The sequence below is a fragment of the Dermacentor albipictus genome, chromosome 2, assembly GCF_038994185.2.
Source record: "Dermacentor albipictus isolate Rhodes 1998 colony chromosome 2, USDA_Dalb.pri_finalv2, whole genome shotgun sequence".
Classification (NCBI taxonomy): Eukaryota; Metazoa; Arthropoda; class Arachnida; order Ixodida; family Ixodidae; genus Dermacentor; species Dermacentor albipictus.
Genome location: NC_091822.1, coordinates 132,383,934 through 132,408,043, shown reverse-complemented (window position 1 = coordinate 132,408,043; position 24,110 = coordinate 132,383,934). Strand labels below are relative to the sequence as shown.

The 24,110-nt window shown below is 46.4% G+C and overlaps 1 protein-coding gene across 1 annotated transcript in view; it reads left to right on the top strand.

Annotated features, from left to right (window-relative positions):
* The window catches only part of LOC135917856 (uncharacterized), a 51,136-nt gene that overhangs the window by 3,695 nt on the left and 23,331 nt on the right, over window positions 1-24,110 (top strand). Inside the window, exons 2-7 of the mRNA XM_065451446.1 lie at window positions 1,393-1,820; window positions 4,215-4,427; window positions 6,018-6,425; window positions 8,222-8,400; window positions 9,388-9,502; window positions 10,369-10,611. Coding sequence (XP_065307518.1) covers window positions 1,413-1,820; window positions 4,215-4,427; window positions 6,018-6,425; window positions 8,222-8,400; window positions 9,388-9,502; window positions 10,369-10,611 — 1,566 coding nt within the window. The 5' untranslated portion in view covers window positions 1,393-1,412. The remainder of the gene's footprint in view (window positions 1-1,392; window positions 1,821-4,214; window positions 4,428-6,017; window positions 6,426-8,221; window positions 8,401-9,387; window positions 9,503-10,368; window positions 10,612-24,110) is intronic.

Genomic DNA, 24,110 nt, shown 5'->3' with positions numbered 1-24,110 from the left:
CTTCCTTCAGTCCTTGCCTTTTGCGCTGTGCATACATGTCGATATTGAATCACCAACTTGCCCAAGATTTCAGATTACCAAATTTTTGTTTGTTGTTCTTATATTTTTTATTAGTCATGAGTCTTTGTTTTGCCGCGTAACATTGAAACGATGCTGAAAAAGGAAGGTAGGTCAGTAAACCTGGGCTCTGCCGGATTGGCTACCCTACTTTTGGGTAAGGAGAAAATATAAGGCGGAAATACAAGAAAAATACTGAAGAGGCAGTCAATGTGAACGCACTGGCAAAATGTTCGCAGGCAGTCACAGGTTGTCGTACGGCCCAGTCGCCTCCGAAAAGCGAATTACCGCTTTTGCGGTCTTGCGCTTAAACCGAAGTCCCAGGTTTTTCTCCTCTGACGGCGTTACGTTATCCAAGTGGCTCTGCGAGTTCGTCACACTCGAAATTGTGAAATATTTTCGTTAGTTTGTTAGTTTTGTGCTTAGCATGCTGTTCTTAGTCATGATTTTGGGTTAATGCGATCTTTAGTTCCCAGACTCGCAATATTGTCGTAGTTAATAAAGCAACAAGCGCACGCGCGAAGCTTAGTCTAGCACATGTGACCCTATGCCTTGCAAGAGTTCCGCGAAGCCTTCATGAGCTCTGTCTTGCCACGCCGTTGCTGTGTGTGCCTATTGACGATTTGACGAGAGCGCTGCGGTGCCGCTTTCGCCTGCTGTTCGTGAAAGTAAGTACTTTACAACTGTAGAAACCATTGCACCATACTATATGGACTATTCATATATAAGAAAACTGATATACAAACGCGCCTTCGGTGTTTCACGACCATAATAAGTTTAAATAACAACTCAAGAACGTGTGAGATAGCTCGTAAAGGAATCCAAGATGGCGGCACCGATGAACATCTGGTAATGAATGGTTGTTCCAATACTCGCGCCGTAGCGGGCTAAATAGACATCTAACTGGCAGCGGTAATCTCGGGTCTTGTTTAAGTTCTGACGAAACGGCAGAAAAGACAGCTTCGCGTATATAGCACCAAAACAGAAATCGATGCATGCTACTAATGCCGTCCAAACAAAATGTCGGCTAAACAGAATGCCTAGAAACTTAACGAGAAGGTAGCCCGAGCGCGAGAAAATGGTATTCACGCTTTCTTGCGTAATTAATATAAGCTACGTTGTGATTTTAATTGCTTCGTACACGAAAGAGAATCGAAATGGCGCGATGTTTTTGTTAACCTTTCTTTCGAGGCGAGGTGTGACGTCAAGTCGCAGAGACATCTTCCAGGTGCGTCCTATTACTTCGGCTCGAAGCATGTCGTGTGAGCTGTAAGCGTAGATCCTCTGCATGCATTGTTAGCGGGAACTGGAACGCGCCCGACATTGCGGCTGCAGGTGCAGCCGGACAAGCAGCCATGGAGGCCGAGCAGACGCTTTGCAGTTGGTCCACCTGCGGGCAGCCCCTGCAGGCAAGGCCCGGCGCCAGGTTCGCCAAGTGCTACGCCTGCTGCCACATAAACTGCCTGAAATGCAAGGCGGCGCACGAGGGCATGAACTGCGCGGAATTCCAGGCGCTGCGAGGGCCCGCGGTTAAGAGTCCCGTTCGCTCGCCCACCTCGGCGGGCGCTCGCAGCAAGAGTTTTGACACCTGGTCACCCCGGTCGAGTAAAGGCGACCCGGCGTCGCCGAAGGACTCGGCGCCATCAGCTGCCTCCGCCACGACGCTGCCAAGACCCCTTTCGGTTAACGCCTCTGCGAGCTTCAGCTCGACCTGGGGGCCCCGCTCTGCGGCCGTCACACGTCAGTCAACATCGCCCAGCAAGGTAAGTGCAATGACGGATTGCTCACTGAATTTTCGAGTGTTGCCCACTATACATGGAGTGTACCGGGATAAAGGCCACACGAGATAAACGGCTTAGGGGTGCTCGTGTATGGACAGATTTGTCCCACAGACTTTACGAGTGGTTAATTGTGGACAATAAGTACGACGAGCCACTTGTGCTACCTGCTAACGAAGAACGCCTGTACAAGTTTATTTAATTATAGCATGCGGTGTGGCAACCTATGCGATAAAAAAAGAAAATGTAACTACCAGTGAAGACAAACAGAGCGAATGGAAAATTATTACTTCTATTGAAATGTATAATGAAGAAAAAGAAAATGAAAGCCGACTAAAATACATTGCCCCGCCGGCAGGAGCTCAACCTAAACGCCGATGGTGTGAGTGCCGGTGGCGAGTAAATTTCACAACCACTTTAATTTTCTTTTCTTGATATTTCAGTCACCATCATTGTCGTCATCGTCATCATCGGCAGCCTGCGCTGCCTCCACCGCCTATTTGTTTTTGTCTGTTGCTCGACGAAGGCCTCCCCAGCGATCTCCAATTATCCCTGTCTTGCGGAAGCTGATTCCTACTTGCACCTTCAAATTTACTAATTTCACATCACCAAACTTAATTTTCTGCCGTCCTTGAATGCGCTTCTCTTCCCTTGGCACCCATTCTGTAACTCTAATGGTCCACTGGTTATTTGTCCTACGCATTACATGGCTTGCCTCCTCCATTCTCTCTTAATGTCAACTATAATATCGGCTACCCCTGCTTGCTCTCTGATCAACACCGTATTTTTAGCACTCCAGGTAAAATTATTATTTTTTTTGCTGTGCCTTGCCTGGTTTGTTTGTCTATAAACTTCAAGTAATTGCATTTGTGACTCACAAAAGAAAGTCGAACCCCTGGGTTCTCTTACCTCTTTTTTTCTCATTTTAAAGTGGAAGACGAGCGAGTGATGGTAACCCTCCTCCTCATTATTTGACGGACCCTACAAATGCGAAGGAAATAACTCGTTGGAGAAGTCCTGATCCCACGTGGCACGCCTAAAACCCATTAGAAGAGAGAGGCGGAGACCAAATTCTTAAAAAGAATCTAGTTGCTATGGAGGTGTGCGAGCTGAGCACAGTATATTCGCATTTATTGAGCGAGGGAGACAGGGAAAAACAGGTGCATGCTAAGCCAACACGGCGGACATGTCTTAAGAAACGATGAGCGGTCCAGACTATCGATAGACTCCAGCTGCCCTTCACAATCGAGATATTGGAGAAAAACTGCGAATTCGCAACTGAGAAAGTTCAAAACGGGAGGCAGTTGGCCAGCTTGGGAACGCCGTCAACGATGAAGTAATAGTAGATCCCTTTGAAGACTGTTAATCGAGGTTTTCTGCAATACATAATTGCCTACAAGACGTCGGCGAACACGTTACAATATGGCGTACAGTCTGCCCTTCTTGCATTGTTGCGTCTCTGCATCCACCTTCCACCCGGACTCTCCCACCGTGAAACAACTTCAGTGTCACGCATGCATGTGGTTGAACATCGCATTCACAAAAGTTTACGAATTGATCATCGCCATGGCCAAAAAGCGCCGCATGTCGTTCTTGATAATACGACGGAACCATTCAACTTGTTCTGTGCTATTGTCCATCCTTTGAATCGCGGCCATATACTCGGCGCCTCGGCTGCTTAGACAATAGACGTTCTTGCAATCAAAGATCCTGGGACCTTAGCCGAAGAACTCACACACATGCACAAGCACCACACCACCAAGGGTGCACAAGACCACCAAAGCTCTTATGCGCTTCATAAAGGCAGCTCGGCAAAAGGTGCGGTTGTGACTACACTCTTAATCTAGTTCCGTAAAGGTCCCATTAAGCAAGTACAACGTGAAATGTGAAAGATGAAGACTTTGTATGGTGTTTCTCGAGGCAGGAGGTAGATGACATAACTTTATTAAAAAAAAACTCAACCCGGCTCGTCTTCTTGCTTGCGCCTGGGAGAGGCCCTCAGTCCTGGTTCCCTACAGCTTTCGCTGCTTCCCGGGCCCGCGACATAAGCTGTTGCTTGTCCCTCTAGGAATGTTGGTTAGATGTGCTTGCAAAGAGGAGTATGACATATGTAAATACATTTAATGCTTCTATACTCCTTGGATTAAAGTGGCACACACATTCTGCATGATGACCCAATGGACACCTGTCCATTGGCGTAAACGCAGTGCCCCGAGTTGCGTATTCGGGTACGTACCCAGTGGCACGCAGCCAGTGTACCAAGAAAGCTTCGCTTTAAAAAAGACAGAATAACATTTCTTGACTATGCACACTTATACACTCCCACATTTTTTTCTGCCCGCTCCACTCCTTTATTTTTCCATGCTTCGCTTCGTTCAGAAGCCTGTAGAGGTTGACCTGGAGACCAAGCTAGGAGACCAGGGTGCAACGCACCAGCAGCGGAAGGCCATTTGTCGCACCGAGGACTGCGGTTACGAGGATTACGTGGACGCGGGTGAAACGAAGTTGTTCTGCTACAAGTGCAGGAAGACCACGTGCCTGCAATGTAATGCCGTACATGGATACCTCACCTGCAAAGAGTATAGGCGGCAGGTATGCACACGGATGTAGATTTTGCGATGTGTACCGGACAAGAAGTAATAGTGCTGGGCTAAGTAGTAGGGCGGCTCCATACAGTACAATAGCTCACTCTAGTATAATATAGTTACCCGCCATTTAGTTCTCTTTTCCTGTATCTCCCATTTTTCCTTACCTCAGTGGGGTGTACCAAGCTAGAGACATGCTCTCCAGGCCGACCTCTCCTCCTTTCCTGTAGCGTGTATTCGGGTTACATTGAGCAACTCAATATCTCTGGTTCAAGTCCCTCTAATATCCCCTGAAAGAAGGTTCCAGTTGCTTGTAAATATGTCGATCTGAACAGGCATGTCACAATCTATGTTGAATCTTTATTATCCCCTTTAACAGTACTACGAACAAGAAAACTCTTGACATCTTTTCGATATCTTCACGCAGCGCGGTTGTAACCACCTTTACAGAGCCACTGCGGTTCATGTACTGACACTGACCTTCGGGAAAGTTTGTCAGATTCAGCGCAACAGCGGCGGTGTGCAAACGATGGCCATCATCAAAGCTATCTTGGGCACTGCAGGTCACTGAGTGTTACTTGATATAGCAAACTAACATGACGCCTGCTATAACTGTACAACTTGCTTTCTTGATTTGCTAGGGAAAAAACAAAGGATACCTGTGCGGGTATATCTTCTTTTGCGTCACGTCGTGCTGTGCCTGGTCTAAAACGTGAGGGACGGACAGGCACTCTCCGACTCATTTCCTAAATCACAAATATATTCGCAGTGAAAGAAATGCATCCATCTAAAGCATGTCAAGTAACGCTTTAACTTCAGATGACTAGTAACGATAAATGTTGGAATGAAGACTTCTACATTGCTGTATTTGAAATAGATAATGTCGCATGGAGAGCAAAAGTTTGCGCTTGGTAGAGGCTTAGGGCTAATTTTGATGCGAAAGCGTCAAATGCCTCACTGAGCGAAAAAGCCGGTGTCCCGCGTCTGCAGGAGAAAGAAAGCGCCTAAATTGGCCGCGACGTCGCGGCACAAGAGAGCCTCAGTGGAGCAGAGCGGGCAAAAGTGCACACACGCTGCCGCAGTAGCGCGCCAGGCGTTGCGTGAGGGGAGAGGGCATCGTCGCGACGCCAAATCGCCCCCGCTCTCGGAAGCCAGTGTTAACAGCGCGTTCCTTGTGTTGTATCAGTGAAATACTGTGACGACTTCTGTCGAGGGGTGGCGCTACCATCCACTTTCTTGAGGCGAGGTCTCCATGAACAGTGGAGTGGAGAAGAGTTCTAGAATACAGGGGTGAGCGAGTGAACGAATGAATGAACGAATGAATGAACGAATGAATGAACGAATGAATGAACGAATGAATGAATGAACGAATGAATGAATGAACGAATGAATGAACGAATGAATGAACGAATGAACGAATGAACGAATGAACGAATGAATGAACGAATGAACGAATGAACGAATGAATGAACGAATGAACGAATGAACGAATGAACGAATGAACGAATGAACGAATGAACGAATGAATGAATGAATGAATGAATGAATGCTATCGAACCATCGCTCTCTAAACTTCTCGTCGTTTCTCCACCCGCAGCTCGATGACGAAGAGGACGAGATGCAAGTGCGGTGCGCCGGCACGGGTTGCGAATTTACAGCCTTCGTTGGCGTTAGCGCGGAGCAACTGAAATGCCAACTCTGCGAGAGCATCACATGCCTCAAATGCTGTGCCGTGCACGAATTCCGGACCTGCGAGGCATACGAGCAGGAGCGCCGCCGGTCGCAGCGGGAATCGGCGGCCGCGACGGCTGGCGAGCCCAGCGAGACTTATCCAGAGAAACCAAACACGAGGACCAGTCGGGGTGACGACAGCGAGTCGCGCGACCGGCCACCGGCTTGCGTCGCTGCTGCGAAAGCAGCCATCAACCGAGAAGCAGCGATGCAGAAGGAACTCCTTGTTCAGAAGGCAGCGAACAGTATGAGCAATGGACGGACGGAGACCGAGGTAAGAGAGATTGGGATAAGAGAAGTTAGGATACACGGAGAGATACGCGGAGGCATAACCGAGCAAACGTCAAATTTTTTTTTGCAACATATCGCACATTCGTATGCCTTGCAACACCCGATGAACAGCAGTTCGAGCTTGATAAATCTTACACCTATGATGGCCTAGTGAGCCCTTTCAAACGCGACTATTCCTGCTTGTATGGAAAAACGCACTATACCGAGCTACGGCTCTCTGAACGCCACGCGTGCAAAGTTAAATACAGTTCCGGATGAGTCATGCATGTGTGACAACTTCGTCATCTGTGCACGACACGCATGCATGGTCGAGCAACGGCTTGTTTCCTCTTCGCAACGATACCAAAGCAAGGCACCTGGCTGGTATGGTTGCAAATATATAAGCCATAATGATATAACGTGTGTTCGTTACATCGGTCTCAACAAGCGACCCTGTTCGGGCCTTTTTTAAAGACGCTTCACGGCATAAATATTTGCAGGAAACAGGTCTTCGGAGACTGGGGAAATAAGGCACACGGATAATTGCCAATTTCTTACATATGCACCTGGAACAACCACGTATTTACGATTTAGCTTCTTTAGGATGCGTCGGCGGAGCTTGGACTAAAATGCACTAGTTTGCTTTATTTTGGCCCCCTGCGCCTCCAGAAATGCATCCAATGATTTAAGCAGATGATTTAAGCGTAATGATAACATGATATAGGGATCTCAGTGACGATTAGAGGGACATTAAAACTGAGTAAATTTTGTTTAATACAGATTAGAAAGAAAACACGAATTTCACATTCCAGCTGAAGTTAGCAGGAAGTGGGTCCACGCTAATGTGGTGCCTAGAAATGGTAACATGCCACAGGTTAAAGGCAAAATAGAAACATAGTAAAGAAGGCCCGCGGCAAGAAGATGAAATAGTAGGTGATCGGAAATCGCAGGGCTACGGCAAATTAAGTCTCCTATATTTAGATTGGAGTGGCTGGCACAGGGGAATGACTCGAGATTACGACACGCGGGTTTCCTTTGCAGTAAATTAAAGTTATATTGGAAACAGCGCGAAATCCCGAACAAGCAAGTGGCAACCACACCCCTCTTTTATGATGTTTATTTTAAAGAAGCTGCCGTTCGAGTAGCTTGCATTCAGATCCTATAGTGGAAACTTGAGTATGCTTACGTTAATGACGATGATGAGGAACGGAGGGTGCCGTACGCTGCTGAGCAGTCAATAAATGTGCAAGTCAGGGAGTTAGACTGAACGCGGCAACGCGCCTAATTCATTCAAACGAGGCGATGGCTAGATACAGCGCTGTTAAGTATTACGACTTCTAAAGCCCAACCTGCATACAGGCAAGTTGTGAAAAATTTCTACAGCTTCCAGCACTATGAACTGTTTTATTTATCGGCGGACCTTGAATGTAGCATTTCTCTCTGTGTGCGCCGTTTGTTACCACGTTTGGGCGTGTTGGTACCCTACCGTTATGTGTACAGCGCAGGGCGAACCGAACTAAAGAAAGCTGTAATTGTGTTCGAGGCGGGAGGAGTAGATCTAAAACCAAGCCTACCTTTCACACCCGATTCCCCTATTCCATCCCCTCTGACTCCCGATGCAGGAAATTGCACCGTTTCCCACCCTATATTTTGTAATAATGTGACGATAATAACAATGAATACGTTTTCTCTTTCTCATTTCTGAGTTATGCCCAACATCGCGTACGGGACGGTTGAGTGGCATCGTATAGAAGCGAACGTTATGCATTATTTTTCGCCTGTATTTTTTTTTGTCCGTAGTCTCATCGGAGTGAAACTGTGCCGAAGCAGCTTCAACCCGGCCACAGCTCATGGCCCGAGTCGGCTCGGGCGGCGGCGGCGCAAGTCGAAGTCCTGATGCTCGAGTGCAGCGCATGCTTAGCTGAATCGCCTTACGAGGACCTTGTCGAAGTCGCTCCATGCGGCCACTTCCTCTGCAGGTAAGGCGATAAGACATCGACCATGATTTGTTTACAAGCGGCAATTTACCCCGCTGTATGCTTGCACAATATATCGCCAGAGCATGCGGCTGTTCTCTCGGCGTAACCAGGACAGTTGCACGCGACCCTGCATGATGCTTAATGCAACCTTGAAGGTTCAGGTTGTTCAAACGGCGACCGTTTGAACAACCTGGACAGTCAATGCGCCATCACTGGTTAATCTGCGCAGACCGTTAGCTCGGAAAGAAAACGCTGTGCCGGCAACTCCTTTTGCGCGATGAACCGCTTGCGACTCTCTGTGGTGGCTTAGTTGTGCTGCTGCTGAGCGCGAGGTCGCCACATTCAGATTGGCGCGGAATGCGAAAACATCCGTGTGCTTTGGTTTCAGTGTCCGATAAAGGAAGTCGGGTGATAACGAATTCACATGAAGTCCTCTGCTAGTCCGTATGCTGCTCGTTATCGCGCAGTTTGATCAGATTTAGAGCGTTTTTGTCGTATTTAACTCCATCGGGAGGGATACGAGAACTCCGCAAATAGAATGAATGTCCTCTTCCAGAGTGCAGTCAAGTGGAGTAAGCGTAATTCCCGAAAAATAAGAAAACTGGGGAAAACGTAGTTACAGGTACGCGACGAGCGCCACTCCCGAATGGAGCAGTCTCTAGCACAACGTCGCGTTTAGAAGTGGCACGAGCTTCTAAGCGATGGCGCTCTTTCAACACCATTCGGGTTGTTTTCGTTGACAGCTGTCAACTGCACTGCATTCGGATGATGTTTTAGGCTGATTGATAAACGCGCGTTTTATATATAGCTACTAACGAGAGAAAAAGAATAAAACACGCCGCAAAGTTGGAAATGCAGTTGCGAAGTATTATGCCACTCGACATTGCATTGGTAGGCGAGCAGGATAAGTTAACATTGCACACCACATTAACGAGTGTTCAATGAAGACTTGCAACCGTTGATTTATTTAATCCATCGTCCTTGCAGAGAGTGCATTCACACGACTGGAGTTGGCTCGCTCACATATGTTGTGCGTTGCCCCGTCGTCACAGAGGGAGGCGTTTCCTGCGACTCTTACATCCAAGAGTCAGCGTTGAAATCTGTAAGTATAGAAATTATGGCTGAAAAAGAAGACTGACCTGTTTAGGAGCTTTCTAAGTTGCTATCAATGCATGCGTTGGGGTGATAGCATCGTCCCTCACAGCCTTCCTTTTGATGATCGCGATAAGCAGTGCATTAAACGCTGCTGTGTGTTCTCGTCTGTAATGTTAAGGAGGTAAAGGGCATTAAATTAAAGGGAAACAAAAGTCTAAAGTGAAAAGTGCCGCACGCGAAATGCTGAAGATGCGGGTTGGGTCACCGCGTGCGGCAACTTAACTTTTCGTTCGCTTTCATTTTCCTCTAACTTGTCAAAGCGAAGCTTTCTTTCCGAACTCTCCCGGACTTTCCCGACGGTGGCTGGTGGGTGCTGCTGCTGTCTTGCAGAATAGCTCATGCATGAAACAATTGAGAGACGTTCCCAATGGTGGGATCTAACGACCCCTGTTTCTCCAGCACAGCAGTCCCATGCTTCAGCCATTAGGCCACAATCGCGCTTATATTTCTATCGTGCCGACGCCCACTGTAGCTCGTTGAGATGACCGCTGCGCGATATTGAGTAGCACAGGTGCGCATGCGCGTGCCAGTTTCCTTTGTGCCAAAGATGCCGGAATGAAATGGGCAAATTTACAGCATTTGATTAACCCCTTCGCGCACGCTTCGCTTCACATAGATTCCAAGATGTGCGTTGGATCTGCATGACTTTTAGTTCAACATTTCAATTAAACAAAATAATTAACGTCCGCTATGCTTTATCTAGCTTCATGTTCTGTGTCATCGAACGGTCGACTGAAAAAAAAAAGATACAGCCCCTCGGATTATCTTTGTTCTTCTCAGTCATAGCAGATATATTGTGCCTCCGCACTGCAGGTGATGACTGAAAGGGAGTACGCGCTCCACAAAGAGCTGCTGCCCTTGGCCATTCTACGGTGCCCGGTCGAGGGCTGTCCAGGAAAGTTCTCGGTCAGGCCGGGTACGCAAAGGCTCAGCTGCCCATCGTGCCGGAACGAGTACTGTGTGGCCTGCAGCACGATCCACCCGGGCCGGACTTGTGAGCAGTTCATTCGCTCCGTGGTCAACGATGGCGCTGCATTGGATGAAGAGGCGAGTGAGGTGCGTGCATACATTCTTGCATATATTCTTGCAGCGTACTGTGAAGCTTTATTTGCCTACACCCTCCAGGGTTTGGTGTGGCTGCTGCTTCTGTTGCTGCTGGCTGCTGTCTGCTGCTGGGTCGTTTGGTATCTCGGTGGTTGCGTTTGCGGATATATATACGAGGCATATATGTGCGTCGAATGCTAATGACGGCAAAGGAGTTATATAATCTCCTGGTAGTACGTAGAAGGAAAAAAAGAGGCCGTCAAAACAGTGCCAATCTACTACGCGGAGCGGATCAACGGAGGGCACAACAAAGCTGCTACTTCTATTTTTTATGTCGCCATTAAAGCTCACGAAAGGTTCTCAGTACTACCCCGAGTGTTCATTGTCGCGCCTCACGATGAGATCATCGAGTCGCAGAACACGTTGCCTAACACCGGGATCTGCGGATTTTCGGCGAAACCGATGACAGTGCGAAAAGCACCGACAAAGACGATTAATCGGAGGAATAATCGTCGGTGCACCGTCAGCCCTGTCGGTGGCCGAATGCAGCATCGTGAGCTGGTGGACGAAAGCTCATGGATTCCTGCGTGCACACTGCTATCGTCCAATCGAAGAGTTAAGATGAAGCTTTAGCTCGGGTAAATACATCTAAATACATGTAAAAGGAGAATTCGTCTTTCTCGGCAACCACTGCATCAAATATGACGGTTTGTTACATTTAAAAGAAAAGCTTAAAATCAGTGACTGTTGGTTTCCAATTCTTGATTTAGATCATTTACAATTTTTTACTAAAGGTTGGCAAAAATCGCAAATTTTCAGAAAACAAGACCATCAAGTTTACAACTCCGTAACTCAGCAACGAAAAACGATATCCCAATTTTGTGAATTTCATTCATATTACATCTAAAGTGGACAATATTGATATGTTACACATGAATCTAAAGAAGTTCAGTAATATGGAAATGCAGCTTTTGCAGAACCCTTGAGCACAACGTAAAAAATTCACGTAAGATATAAATTGACATATCGAATTCGTCAGCTTTGAACGATATAATACGTTTTTGCATTTTACGTGTATGCCAAGATGGAGCCACACTCGCCAAGATGGAGCCACACTCGCCAAGATGGAGCCACACTCGCCAAGATGGAGCCACACTCGCCAAGATGGAGCCACACTCGCCAAGATGGAGCCGCGTTCACCAAGATGGAGCCGCGTTCACCAAGATGGAGCCGCGTTCACCAAGATGGAGCCGCGTTCACCAAGATGGAGCCGCGTTCACCAAGATGGAGCAGCGTTCACCAAGATGGAGCAGCGTTCACCAAGATGGAGCAGCGTTCACCAAGATGGAGCAGCGTTCACCAAGATGGAGCGCGAGGGCTGGAAGCACGTGAAACAAGCATTTCTGATAGCATGCATATTTAAATTCTTTGATCTGAGCACACACCTTCTGTGGCATAATTATGCATTTTGTTAACGACGACTTAGCTTTTAGAGCAGATGCAGCAACAAACTTAGCTCAGCAAGCTAGGACTGACACGCAACATATTGTTTTGAGATCCCAGCGACTTTTTCAGCTACTTTACTCATGTAGATTGCACCTACTTCAGGAATTAGTCTGAATAAACTAGCTTCAACCAATTAATTAGCCTTCCGGTCCGGTATCAGTTGTATCGCGCTGCCACAAGAATTCGGCGCAATGAGCATCACAAATTCATTTTTCAGTGCATTTTTTTTGCAATTTTGCACTGGCCCGTCTCCCAACACCCTAAAACTTTGCAATATGATGGATACATGAACTAGTTGGTGTTGCATTCTCGCAGGTGATACACATTCTCGCAGGTGATACACACGCTTGTGTTGTAGATGTCACCTTCTTCATAACACGCGAAACTTTCCCGCAAATTGTATTTATTTTTCGTTAAACATTACGTAACATTACCAAAATCGTAGAGCGGGTCTCGATACGTAGCTTACGAAGAAATTCGTTTAAATTGGTAGTTATGATAAAGTTTCGAATGCAACGACATCGAACACTACAAACAATTGGACGCCATCGTCATGCCATCAGCCTGAGAAATTACCGCAGTTTCCCTGCATCGAGATAGAAAGCAGAGAGCGATCTGGCATACAAGAATGGTCAGAACGCGTTTCTCATGGCAAACGCATGACGGCAAACCATTTGTCGTTGGTTTCATTCACTTGCGGTTAACCACTTTTGTTTTTATATCCTTGGTTCAAGTTATGGGAAACATTCTGCATATATTTAGTCAGTCTTGTCCAAATATATAGTAATACACGTGCCACGCGTAGACCTCATCCCGGCGCTGCTAGGTGGCCCCGTGTGACCCGAGGGAGGATGTACGAGGGAGGGACATGTACGAGGAATGTATGCCTGGCAGCATACATTCCTCGTACATATGTGTCCCTGAAGGATGGAAGTCCGGCCGCTTGATGCCACTCCTAAAACCGGGAAATCCGCCACTTGACCTAAGCCGCCACTTGACCTATCATCTTACCGACCTATTGCACTGTCCAGCTGTGCTGGGAAGGTTATGGAAAAAATGGTTCTCACGTGCCTTGAGTGGTATCTTGAGCGCCACAACATATGCCCCGAGGCCATGACTGGGTTTAGAAGTCGCTCCTCTGTTCAGAATGCCATCGACGTCGTAACCAATGTGCAACAGCACCACCTCAAGCTTATGTCGGTTTCACTTTACCTCGATGTAAAAGGGGGCTGTTTTAATTTAACGCATGAACCATCCTTGATGCCCTAGAAAATAATGGAATTGGTGGATGAATGTTTCAGTATATTCGGAGCTATCTATTCAAAAGATCCTTCTTTGGGTAAATTGCAGATGGTCTAACTGCTGATCATTACACTTGCCGTGGCGTCCCGCAGGGCGGGGTTCTTAGCCCTACTTTGTTCAACCTTGCAACCCTTGGACTTGCCGACGCTCTACCACATACAGTCAACCTTTCTATATCAGCTAACGCCATATGCATATGGGCTTTGGCAGTTACATGTCGTCAGGTGCGTGCACGGCTCCAAGAAGCAGTGACTGACATTGCCGTACCTGCATGTTCAAGGCCTCAGCATTTGGACTGAGAAGTGCGCCTTAGTCGCTTTTACCCACAAATCCGTGACCTGGTACCCCAATTCTATTGAAGAACAAAAAATTTCATAGGCAAAATCTTGCCGATTTTTCAAGGCGTTATTATCGACAGAGGCCCTTCATAGAGCCCCCATATCTCTTACTTGAAGAGGATTTCCTCTATCACCCATATACTAAGGTTTCTAGCCGGTAACACGTGGTGCAAATCAATGGCATCTGTGCTTCAACTATACAGGACGCTCTTCCTAGGATACTAGCAGTATAGCACACCAGTGCTGTCCAATGCTAACGAAACTAACATCCGTGTCCTACAGGCATTCAAGGCCAAACCCTTGGAACATGTCTGGGGTTAACTCGATGCGCTTCAACCGTTGCAACCCAATAACGACTTATATAGCTGTCGATGCACTCCAGGCGCATTTTCGCCATATATCCAGAGTCTAGTGAGGCGAGTCTAGCAGTGCTATTGGAGGAATTAGAGGGCAGTAAATGGGATATAATAGGGCTCAGTGAAGTTAGGAGGCCAAAAGAAGCATATACAGTGCTAAAAAGTGGGCACGTCCTGTGCTACCGGGGCTTAGCGGAGAGAAGAGAACTAGGCGTCGGATTCCTAATAAGCATATAGCTGGTAACATACAGGAATTTTATCGCATTAACGAGAGGGTGGCAGGTCTTGCAGTGAAACTTAATAAGAGGTACAAAACGAAGATTGTACAGGTCTACGCCCCAGCATCCAGTCATGATGACCAGGAAGTCGAAAGCTTCTATGAAGACGTGGAATCGACGATAGGTAGAGTGAAAACTAAATGCACTATACTAATGGGCGACTTTAATGCCAAGGTAGGCAAGAAGCAGGCTGGAGACAAGGCAGTGGGGGAATACGGCATTGGCACTAGGAATATCAGGGGAGAGTTGTTAGTGGAGTTTGCGGAACAGAATAATATGGGGATAATGAATACCTTCTTCCGCAAGCGGGATAGCCGAAAGTGAACTTGGAGGAGCCCGAACGGCGAGACTAGAAATGAAATAGACTTCATACTCTGTGCTAACCCTCGCATCATACAAGATGTGGACGTCCTCGGCAAGGTGCGCTGCAGTGACCACAGGATAAGAATTCGAATTAGCCTAGACCTGAGAAGGGAACGGAAGAAACTGGTACATAAGAAGCCGATCAATGAGTTAGCGGTAAGAGGGAAAATAGAGGAATTCCAGATCAAGCTACAGAACAGGTATTCGGCTTTAACTCAGGAAGAGGACCTTAGTGTTGAAGCAATGAACGACAATCTTGTGGGCATCATTAAGGAGTGTGCAATGGAAGTTGGTGGTAACTCCGTTAGGCAGGATATCAGTAAACTATCGCAGGAGACGAAAAATCTGTTCAAGAAACGCCAATGTATGAAAGCCTCTAACCCTACAGCTAGAATAGAACTGGCAGAACTTTCGAAGTTATTCAACAAGCGTAAGACAGCTGACATAAGGAAGTATAATATAGATAGAATTGAACATGCTCTCAGGAACGGAGGAAGCCTAAAAACAGTGAAGAAGAAACTAGGAATTGGCAAGAATCAGATGTATGCGTTAAGAGACAAAGCCGGCAATATAATTACTAATATGGATGAGATAGTTCAAGTGGATGAGGAGTTCTATAGAGATTTATACAGTACCAGTGGCACCCACGACGATAATAGAAGAGAAAATAGCCTAGAGGAATTCGAAATCTCACAGGTAACGCCGGAAGAAGTAAAGAAAGCCTTGGGAGATATGGAAAGGGGGAGGGCAGTTGGGGAGGATCAGGTAACAGCAGATTTGTTGAAGGATGGTGGGCAGATTGTTCTAGAGAAACTGGCCACCCTGTATACGCAATGCCTCATGATGTCGAGCGTACCGGAATCTTGGGAAAACGCAAACATAATCCTAACCCATAAGAAAGTGGACGCCAAAGACTTGAAAAATTATAGACCGATCAGCTTACTGTCCGTTGCCTACAAACTATTTACTAAGGTAATCGCAAATAGAATCAGGAACACCTTAGACTTCTGTCAAGCAAATGACCAGGCAGGATTCTGTAAAGGCTACTCAACAATAGATTACATTCACACTATCAATCAGATGATAGAGAAATGTGCTGAATATAACCAACCCTTATATATAGCTTTCGTTGATTACGAGAAAGCATTTGATTCTGTTGAAACCTCAGCAGTCATGGGGGCATTACGGAATCAGGGTGTAGACGAGCCGTATGTAAAAATACTGAAAGATATCTATAGCGGCTCCACAGCCACCGTAGTCCTCCATAAAGAAAGCAACAAAATCCCAATAAAGAAAGGCGTCAGGTAGGGAGATACGATCTCTCCAATGCTATTCACAGCGTGTTTACACGAGGTATTCAGAGACCTGAATTGGGAAGAAATGGGGAAAAAGTTAATGGAGAATACCTTAGTAACTTACGATTCGCTGATGATATTGCCTTGCTTAGTAACTCAGACGACCAACTGCAATGCATGCTAACTGACCTGGAGAGGCAAAGCAGAAGGGTGGGTCTAAAAATTAATCTGCAGAAAACGAAAGTAATGTTTAGCAGTCAGAACAGCAGTTTACGATAGGTAGTGAGGCACTGGAAGTGGTAAGAGAAAACATCTACTTAGGACAGGTAGTGATTGCGGATCCGGATCATGAGACTGAAATAATCAGAAGAATAAGAATGGGCTGGGGTGCATTTGGCAGGCATTCTCAGATCATGAACAGCAGGTTGCCATTATCCCTCAAGAGAAAAGTATATAACAGCTGTGTCTTACCAGTACTCACGTACGGGGCAGAATCCTGGAGGCTTACGAAAAGGGTCTTACTCAAATTGAGGACGACGCAACGAGCTATGGAAAGAAGAATGATAGGCGTAACGTTAAGGGATAAGAAAAGAGCAGATTGGGTGAGGGAACAAACTCGAGTTAATGACATCTTAGTTGAAATCAAGAAAAAGAAATGGGCATGGGCAGGACATGTAATGAGGAGGGAAGATAACCGATGGTCATTAAGGGTTACGGACAGGATTCCAAGGGAAGGGAAGCGTAGCAGGGGGCGGCAGTAAGTTAGGTGGGCGGATGAGATTAAGAAGTTTGCAGGGACGGCATGGCCACAATTAGTACATGACCGGGGCTGTTGGAGAAATATGGGAGAGGCCTTTGCCCTGCAGTGGGCGTAACCAGGCTGATGATGATGATGATGATGATGATGATGATGATCCAGAGTCCCTGACCATCTCGTTCGCTTGCCTGAGAAAAGACCCAAGGCAGCGTTTTCCAGACCAATTGTGGCTAACCAGCACTCTTTGCCATTGAGATACTCACCAGCAACAACGCCATCCCCTATGTGGTGCTTGAAAAAGCCTCCTGTGTACCTTGCTGTTCCACGAATTGTGAAGAAGGCAAGCCTCACCACCGCGGCTTTCAAGCAGACAACATTGGAACTTTTGCATTGTTCATACGCTAGCCGAATCCATATTCACGCGGACAGTTCGGTCTCGGAAAGTTCGACGGGCACTGTTGTTGTGCAATCTCAATCGGTCGTCACCAAGTTTAAAGCGCACGTCACAACATCTACAGATTCCGCGCTGACCACTCTTTGCGCTTCTGCGGAATATATTGTAAAAGAATCGCCTAGCAAATGGGCAATACTTGGTGATTCGAAAGCAGCCCTCCAAAGCTTGCGAGGTTGACGACGTGGTAATTACGACCAGCTGGTGTCCCACATAAAAAAAAAATACAATTGCGCTTCTGAACGAGTACATGATATATTTCAGTGGCTATCGGGACGTTGTACCATCGCTGGTAATCACCTCGCCGATGACGTTTCCCGGTGTGCCCAGGCTGGAGTGCGGACATTCCTTACACCTTTACCGAGAGTAGACGCTGCAAGAAAGCTTCGCAATCCAGCGCGTACCACCACGTTGTTACCGGCATACACCGCGGTACAGCCGATTATACAGCTTCGACCCATCACTGAAACTGAAATCGCCAGCAAACCTTTCACGACGCGACGCAACACTGCTATGCCGGCTGTGGGTAGGCGTAGCATTCAGCAACTCCCAGGAAATCATATATTGGAATGGCGGGCTCACCAGTGTGCGCCAAGTGCAAGCGTGAAGAGACCATCAATTATTTTCTGTGCCACTGTTCTTGCCTCGACAGTCAACATCACTCTCCGGTGTGCCTTGAATAGACGGGAAGATAGGCCATTTACAGAAGCAAAGTCTCGGGAGCCTGGTCTCACAGTTCGTCAGCCCAGAAATTCATTCGAGCGCTTCTTCAGTACACGAAGGCAACAGATTTGAGTGCCCGACTGTAGACATGCTGCATCTGCGTCTTGCAATCAGTAGAACCCTTCGCGTGTATCCCGTGTGAATTGTGCATGCGCAAGTGCGATATAGACTCATGTCTTCTCTATTTCTTTCTTTGACTCCCCCATCATTCCCCTTCCCACGTGTAGGGTGACAAATTGCCTTTCCTTCCTGCTTTCTCTCTCTCTCTCTCTCTTTCTCGTACTGACGCATTTCGGCGTTCGCAATGTTGTGTGTCGCTGCATTGCTTCAATGCTGATCGCATTAACGCCGATATTCGTGGTAGGATGCTTCAGCCTGCACAATCTTTTGTGCCCTTTCGTTTACCCCTTGACAGTCTTGATTCAGTCACTGTTCAGGGTAGTGGGGAATTATTGTTAATATTACCGCTACTACTAAACTTGGCACTAATAATGATGATGACCAATGGAGAGGGTGTTCAACGTTTTAGACATAGAAAGTGATGACCGCGGTTGCATTGAGCAGAGCGCTACGGCGCAGTGGTGTTCGAAGCAAATATTTGGCTCAGTAATCTTTCAGACTGGCTTAGAGCAAATAAATTGGAATTAAACACTAGAAAGACAAAATACATTATTTTTCGGCCTCGTAGCAAAGGTATTGATGATAGCTTAGTCTTACAATTCCGTGATGAAGTAATTATACGCTCTACGTGCCAGAGGTTCCTTGGTGTTACGTTTGAAGAAAACTTAAACTGGTCCAGTCATGTCGGCAACATTAAAACCAGCATTGCAAGATCCATCGGTATTATTAATAAATTAAAACGTCTATTATCTTCTAGATTAAAAAAACAATTATACTATAGCCTAATGCATTCGCGCCTCCAATATTGTTTATCTGTGTGGTGTACCACGACGAAAACTAACATCCATAGTTTACTAACCTTACAGAATCGCATGATTCGGGTAATTGAGAATGCGCCCTATAGAAGCCACTCCTCTTTTCAAGAAGAATTGTATCTTAACTTTAGAAAACCTTATTAACGAAAAAACAGCCATTGCAATATTTAAAGAGGTAAGACACAATGAAAGCGCCTTTTTTAAAACATACCTCCCGAATGAACATAAATATAACACAAGGCAATTAATTTACAACAAGGGCAAGATCCGTAACAATTACGGCATGCAAAAGCAGGCATTCATAGTAGCAGATTTTTTTAATCATCACCCTGGCTTACTTACTATAATAAATGGATCACCGTCCCTAAACATTTTCGAAAAAAAAAGTGAACATGTATTTGCTGTCGCTTCAGGTATGACTGTTCATTCTTTTGCACACAAATCAAATTCAGTATTTCTGTTGCATATTTCATGTACATTTCATTTTTTTTTGTGTATGTATGCACTTTGTGTACCATGCTTACTCTGCGTGCTTAAGTGTTTTGTGCACTGGGAATGGGTCGGGGAAGGGGGCTTCCACTTAGTCAGGCATTCGTGCCTTTTTGTCAGCCTCTTTGACATAAATTCTTTGTATTTTATTTCTGTCAAAATAAACATTCATTCATTTCATTTCAAGTAGAGAGAGATCGCCCGCTTCGAGCTTCGGTACATTTGGGCCCAAGTGCGAATATTAGTCAGGGAAGCAGCTATAAAAGGCCCAGGAGAAGAGCGAGGCTATGTTAACTGTATGCTTCGAAAGCAGTGTCCCGTATCGACCGTTCACCAACCGTCGGCACGCAAGATGCCGAAGACAGAAAAAAAAAGTACGTAGTCCCATGACGTATAACTAACAACCAAACATTTATATAATGTGCGCATGCGTATGAGCACGGTAATAGTCATTTTTGTTAATGTTTCGTTCCAGACTATCAGCGGTGTGTCTTCAAGTTCCGAGTCAGTTCAAGAGGATGCGGTGGTTGAATGTTGCGTCTGTTTGGCCGATACGCCACTCGAGCAAATAATAAGCACTGAGCTCTGCGAACGCTTGATCTGCAGGTGAGACACGCTCTTATTGCTTTTTTTTTGCCTGAATCAGCTACGCAAAACAGGTGAAGTGCTAGATCTGATAAACCAGAGGCTTCCTTTGCAAACGTATCTGAAGGTTACGAAAACAAAAACATTTCGCAATTGAGGGGTGATGAAGGCAGATAAAATGAGAGCGCACGTCAGTTAAACCAGCCACAACTTGTCTTTTTTTTTAGTGCATCCTGTTTCTATTTCTAAGCGCTATTAACGTGAAGAAAATATATACGTATTGTAATATAAAAGCATGAAGAGGCTGGGTGCCGGGAACTTCGTTTTAAGATTATGCTGCACGATTAACTAAGATCGCGAAAGAATTTTGCATTAACGCATGAATGCAGCTCCGCCAGTCTACGCTCTGGTGTGAATCGTCATAAAGAAGGGGCGAGTTCATTTTATGTGCTTTCGCGTGTATCCCGTGTGAAGTGTGCATGTCTTTTGACATATAATGTTCAGGTGTCTTTCAGGTTTGGGCGAATCGGTAATCATGGTAAAAAAAAATGAGTTTTTGGCACTTCTACGTGGTATGCAATTTCGATTCAGGGAAATGAAATGTTCGCATTTTCGCTTTGCAGCGTAAAAAATGAGAAGTAATGAAGGGTTGTGAACTCTTCAAAACGAAGCTTTCTTTCCTCTTCCCCTCACTTTTCGGTTGGTGGCTGCTGCCTTGCACCGTTGGCTAGTCCAGGGTATATTGCAAATTCTGCCGGATATGGTATAAAGCGAGACGGGCAGGGGTGGCATGTGGGCTACGTAAGCGCAGATGTGAGCTCCAAAGAAAACACGCCTTTGTCGTTATACAATCGTCGTGATTACTTCGCCGTTATTTTGTCGCATTCATTCTTATCGTATTCATTCCTTTGTCGCCATTCCTTCATTGTCATACCGTTGTCATCGTTGCATTGTCACTACTGCGACATCGTCAGTCTGTCGTTGTCATGCGTTCATCGTTTTGTCGTGGTTGTCATTTCATATATTTCATTTCAGGTCATCATTGCTTCATTGCCACAGTGTCGTTATTCTTGGGTCGTCATTGCTGCGTCGTCAATCCATAGTCGTTGTTCCGTCCGTCATGCATTCGACATTATGCCGTTGTTTTCGTTGCGTTGTCGCGATACCTTCGTCCTTGTTTCATTGTCGTCACTTCATTGTCGGCTTCATTCCGTCTTAATTCCTCCATCCACGTCACTCTCGGTGTTACGCCGTCATCAAGCAATAGTTGTCTCATCGCCTCGCCATCGTAATTATGCCGCCGTCGTCAAGCAAGCGACATCATTCTGTCGACGTCAGTCGTCGTCACGATATCAATCGTCACTTACCGCGCATACATAGACGGAGGACAAAAAAGGACGACGTAGACAAGCGCTGACTTCCAACTGATTTTTATTTTCAGAAACAAACGTATATACCCTAAGCACCAAGACAAAAGCGCCCTCTACAAGCAGCAACCCGACATGAGAACGCATTCTCATGCATTCACAAAGGCGGCTCGCCACGTTCGCTGGCTTTTATTGACGTAGCGTCATGCAGAATATGCTCTTTTTCGCTCCTTGCGGCTCCAATTTCGAAACAATTGAAACACTCATTGGCGCACAATAACGCACGAAAGCGTCAACAGTTATTTGTAATAGATAAAATGGTGCAAGAGAAGCAAGGACATAAACACACATGCCTTGTTCTACGCGCTCTAGGTATATATCAACTAGCTTCCGCACTGCTAAAAAACTCTTAAAGATGGGAGACGCACAAATGATTTTGGAACTCTTTGCTCATTATTCGCATCTCGAAACGATTGAAACTTTCATTCGTGTTCACAAACTCGCGACAGCGTCAGAAGGGTCGAGTAGTTCGCTCTAGAGGAACCAGATGGCGCTTTCGGCGGCGCGCCGCACGAGAGCGAAACCTGTGCCCTGCTTCTGTGCAGTCTGCTATTGGAAATGCGAATGGGCGATCGCTAACGCACTAGCCCTATTCATCCCGCATTTATGGAAGGTAGCGTGAGTGGTACCAGTTCTGAAGCCTGGAAAAGATCCGACTGCTCTGGACTCGTACCGACCGGTATCGCTGCCCGCCTGTGCAACGAAACTAATGGAGAAGATGGCGTGTACGAGACTCGCTTGCTACGCCGAGCAGGGTCGGAAACAACCGTCGCGCATGACTGGGTTTCGGCAGCGTGTAAGTGATCAAGACAATCTGCTGGACTCGCTGAATCACATAGAACATTACAATGCGACGGCCTGTCGACATTCGCTGTTTTTATGGATGTCTCCAAGGCTTACGACTACGTGTATTAAACAGTCATCACCAGCTAGTTACACGCTATAGGTGTCACGGGTCATCATTTTGCACTTCACACATACGTTTCTTAATGATCACCGCATCCGAGTTCGTCTTGGCGACACTTTGAGTGATAAAATTGGTATATTTCGTGGCTTACCAATGGGGAGTATTTTGTCTCACTTGTTATTTAACGTCGCCGAAGAATACTAAACCATCGGAAACCCGTTAAGATGTATATATACGCTGATGATATCTACATGTGGGTCTCCGGCTACCAGCATCCTCGCCTCGCGCGAATAGCCCAGGGAGCAGTAAATGCCATTCATGGCTACTTGAAAATGCTTGGCTCATCTATATCTACAGATAAAGCATCATTCATACTATTTCGTGGAATTAAAAAACTATACGCGTTTAAAGCATAATTTGAACGGGTATCAGATTCGACGAGTCACCAACATCTTTGTATTTCTTGGCATTACCTTGGACCACAAGCTACTCTCGCGCCATGCTGTTAAACACGTTGTGGCGTCATCGTCGCAGAGGCTTCACGTGCTCAAGCGAGTCGCTGGCATACACTGGGTCAACCACCCGACGTCGATGCTACGGCTATATACAGTGTTGGTTACAAATCGGATCCTATATCAGCTACCTGTGATGTCACCTTCAGATAGCCAATACGAGCGCTTAGAAGCCATACGCAGGAAAGTTCTTCGGCTGTGCATGGGAGTCCCTCAGCTAGGATCGCAGAAAAAATGCTGTACGAAGCTGAGCCACGCCCTCTGCGACTTCAGGCTTCCTTGACTCTCACGACCCAGCTACTGCGTTTGAGCGAGTCTTCACCCGGCAAAGCCCTCTTAAGATGCGTAGGTAACAGGCCATGCTCAAATTTTCATGCGGCACTGAACACGCTTCGAGTCTCGGGATTATATTGCTCGAGACAGAGGGAAAAGATACACCCACCCTGCACATTCGAGGACATCATTGGCAACCTGAGTGTACCACGACTGCAATAAAAGAGCTGCATTCCAGCTGCAGAAGCCAAGTCACTAGTTCTAGAACATTTGAACACGACTTACCCGAAGCACCTCCGAGTATACACAGATGGCTCTGTCAAAGTAAACGAAGATTGTTGCACAGCTGCATTCTATATTCGCTGTCTAAGATACGCATGGTTGGGCATTCTGGATTGCAAGCTTCGTTGACAGTTGTGGAAGGCGTGGCAACAGATACTGCTCTGTGCACACTAAAGACATTGCTTCCACATAATGTGATCCTTTTTAGAGACTCAAATGCCAGGTTGCAACAACTCTACCATGGTCTACCGTCCATCAAGTCCTGAGATCAAAATCTGAGATTCGGAGATCAAGTCCATGGGTCCTGATCTCCAATGAGAAAGTAGGCAAGCGACGAATGTCGCTTGCAGGCACTGCTGCAGACAATTAGGGGGCTTTTGCTTCATCCTAGCCTCATTCCACCATCTTGTAGCAACATTACATTTACATCTATCTCAGCTATTAGTGAAGCCTTTTCTGAAATTCTTACGGTAAAATGCTCCTAGGATGGCGAGTTAGAACTCCTCGTGTATTGCCAAAATTTCAGAAGGTGGCATTTAATGGTTCAATAAAATGTTTAGGGAAGAGAAGGGAAGTGCTGTCGAGGATGGCAGAAGACTAAGTGGGGCGATGAAATCAGGAAATTCGCAGGCGTTAGTTGGAATCGGTAGGCGCAGGGCAAGGGTAATTGGAGATCGCAGGGAGAGGCATTCGTCCTGCAGTGAACATAAGATAGGCTGTTGCTGCTGCTAA